At 41.0% G+C, this 2,003-nt stretch overlaps 1 protein-coding gene across 1 annotated transcript; it reads right to left on the reverse strand.

Annotated features, from left to right (window-relative positions):
- Nucleotides 1–610: 610 nt before the first annotated feature.
- On the reverse strand, nt 611–1,292 carry LOC130542195 (focal adhesion kinase 1-like). The gene is made up of 2 exons (XM_057304757.1): nt 1,143–1,292; nt 611–1,030 (listed from the first exon to the last, which is right to left on the reverse strand). The coding sequence occupies exons 1-2, from the start codon at nt 1,290–1,292 to the stop codon at nt 611–613; spliced, it is 570 nt and encodes a 189-aa protein (XP_057160740.1).
- Between the last annotated feature and the right edge of the window lie 711 nt (nt 1,293–2,003).

The following is a 2,003-nucleotide window of genomic DNA, read 5'->3' on the forward strand; positions in this document are numbered from 1 at the left end:
CAAATATAAATTTCCATCTAAGTACTGCTTTAGCTGCATCTCATAACTTTTGGTATGTTGTGTCTTCATTTTCATTTATCTCAAAATATTTTCTTATTTCTTTTTATTTTTTCTTTGAGTCATTGGGTATTCAAGTGTGTTTGATTTCCACATATTTATGAGCTTTCCAAATTTATTTTTCTGTTATTGATTTCTAATGTCATCCTTTGGTGACCAAAGAACTGCATTGAATTGTTTCTATACTTTGGAATTTTTTGAGGTTTGTTTCATGGTCTAACATAAGGTCTGTCCTGGAGAATGTTCCATGTTCACTTGAGGAGAATGTACATTCTGTTGCTGTTGAGTGGTGTGTTCTGTAGATGTCTATTAGGGCTAATTGGCTCAACATTAATTAGTATTGTTCAAGTCTTTTTTTTCTATGTTGATTCCTGCCTAGTTGTTTTTATTTATTTATTTAGAAGAGCTCACTGGTTAATCATTACCAGCCAATTTTATTTATACAGGAGTCATAATTATAATCAGTATGAAAATTAAGCAAAGACATTTATCCTCTTGTGTGTGATTTAATATGCAAAACAAGTGTGAGTTACACCAAAGTAGGTACGTAATCTTATTTCCACTCCTCTGGTGGATGTGCAGGTTCATACTTCTCCCTAACACTGGAGACAACCATATCCAAGTGGAGCAAGTGAACCTCCTCTGACCACAGGTGACTGAGGCGAAATCCATGGCAGGCCATGTGCTTTAGTTTCTGACTGTCCACTGTCTTCTGAATAATGCCCCTGATGTCATTAGCATCTCCATGCCTGATAATACTGGCCCAAGTGGCTGACTCACTGCTGTTTGCAAAATAATAAAAGACCTTCAACAGTTGCTCCATTGCCCCAAGAGAACGTTCCACTCCAATACCCCCGTGAGTGTTGGTACTCGAATTCAGTGTGTGATTCAAGTTCGGGTCAAGGTAAGCAGTTGCAGTTATTTTGCGAGATGCTCTGTATCTGTCATACCAGTTCCAAAGGCCACAGTAACTCTGTGAAGTCAAACAACGATTTAAAGAAAATGCTCCTGGTGTCTCTTTTCTCTTTCCATAGTAGTCAGAGAACTCGAACGTTGCTGGGCGCTGGGAAGCGAAGGCAGACTACTGCGAGGTGGCACCACAAACTGTCTCCGTGCTCCTTCCCAAGCCTCACACCACAGGCGCACAGGCGTCCCGCCCCTGCGAGGGCGGTGGCAAGGGCGGCAGCAGCCGGCTTGCACCCTGCCGCGCGATACTGTTGGCACGGGCCCTGCATGCCTGGCGACTGGCTCAGGCGCACGACCCCACCACTGCCTGGTGGTTTTATTATTGAAAGCGGTATATTAAAGTCTCCAATACTATTGTATACTTATTTCTCCCTTCAGTTCTGTCAGTGTTCACTTCATATATCTTTATACTCTGGAATTTAATTGCATATGTTTATAACTGTTATATCTTCTAAATGAATTGACTGCTTTGTACATATATGTTTTGTACATACATAATGTCCTTTTTTTATCTTGAGTAGTTTTTCTGTTTATGTGGAATGTGCCTTTATGTTAATATAGCCAATTCAGCTCTCTTTCAGTTACTGTTCGCATGTAATACATTTTCTATCCTTTTATTTTCATCCTAGTTATGTCTTTGAATCTAAAGTGAGCTTGTTGTATACAGCATCTAGTTGGATCATAATTAATTATCCATTCTGTCAATGTCTGTCTCTTAATTGGTGGGTTTAATGCGCTTATATTGCATGTAATTAATTATAAAAACTAAATTACTGGGGCGCCTGGGTGGCGCAGTCGGTTAAGCGGCGGCCTTCAGCTCAGGTCATGATCCCAGGATCCTGGCATGGAGCCCCGCGTCTGGCTCCCTGTTCAGCAGGGAGTCGGCTTCTCCCTCTGCCCTTCTGCCTGCCACAGCCCCTGCTTGTGCTCTATCTCTCTCTCTGTCAAATAAATACTAAAAAATCTTAAAAAAAACTAAA

This window comes from Ursus arctos, chromosome X (assembly GCF_023065955.2).
Source record: "Ursus arctos isolate Adak ecotype North America chromosome X, UrsArc2.0, whole genome shotgun sequence".
Lineage (NCBI taxonomy): Eukaryota > Metazoa > Chordata > Mammalia > Carnivora > Ursidae > Ursus > Ursus arctos.

Bases quoted from the DNA above. Each gene is read 5' to 3' on its own strand.
- LOC130542195 (XM_057304757.1), bottom strand. From the start codon at position 1,292: ATGCAGGGCCCGTGCCAACAGTATCGCGCGGCAGGGTGCAAGCCGGCT. The intron at 1,031-1,142 runs GTAGTCTGCCTT...TTGACTTCACAG, and splicing joins GTTTGTGGTGCCACCTCGCA to AGTTACTGTGGCCTTTGGAA.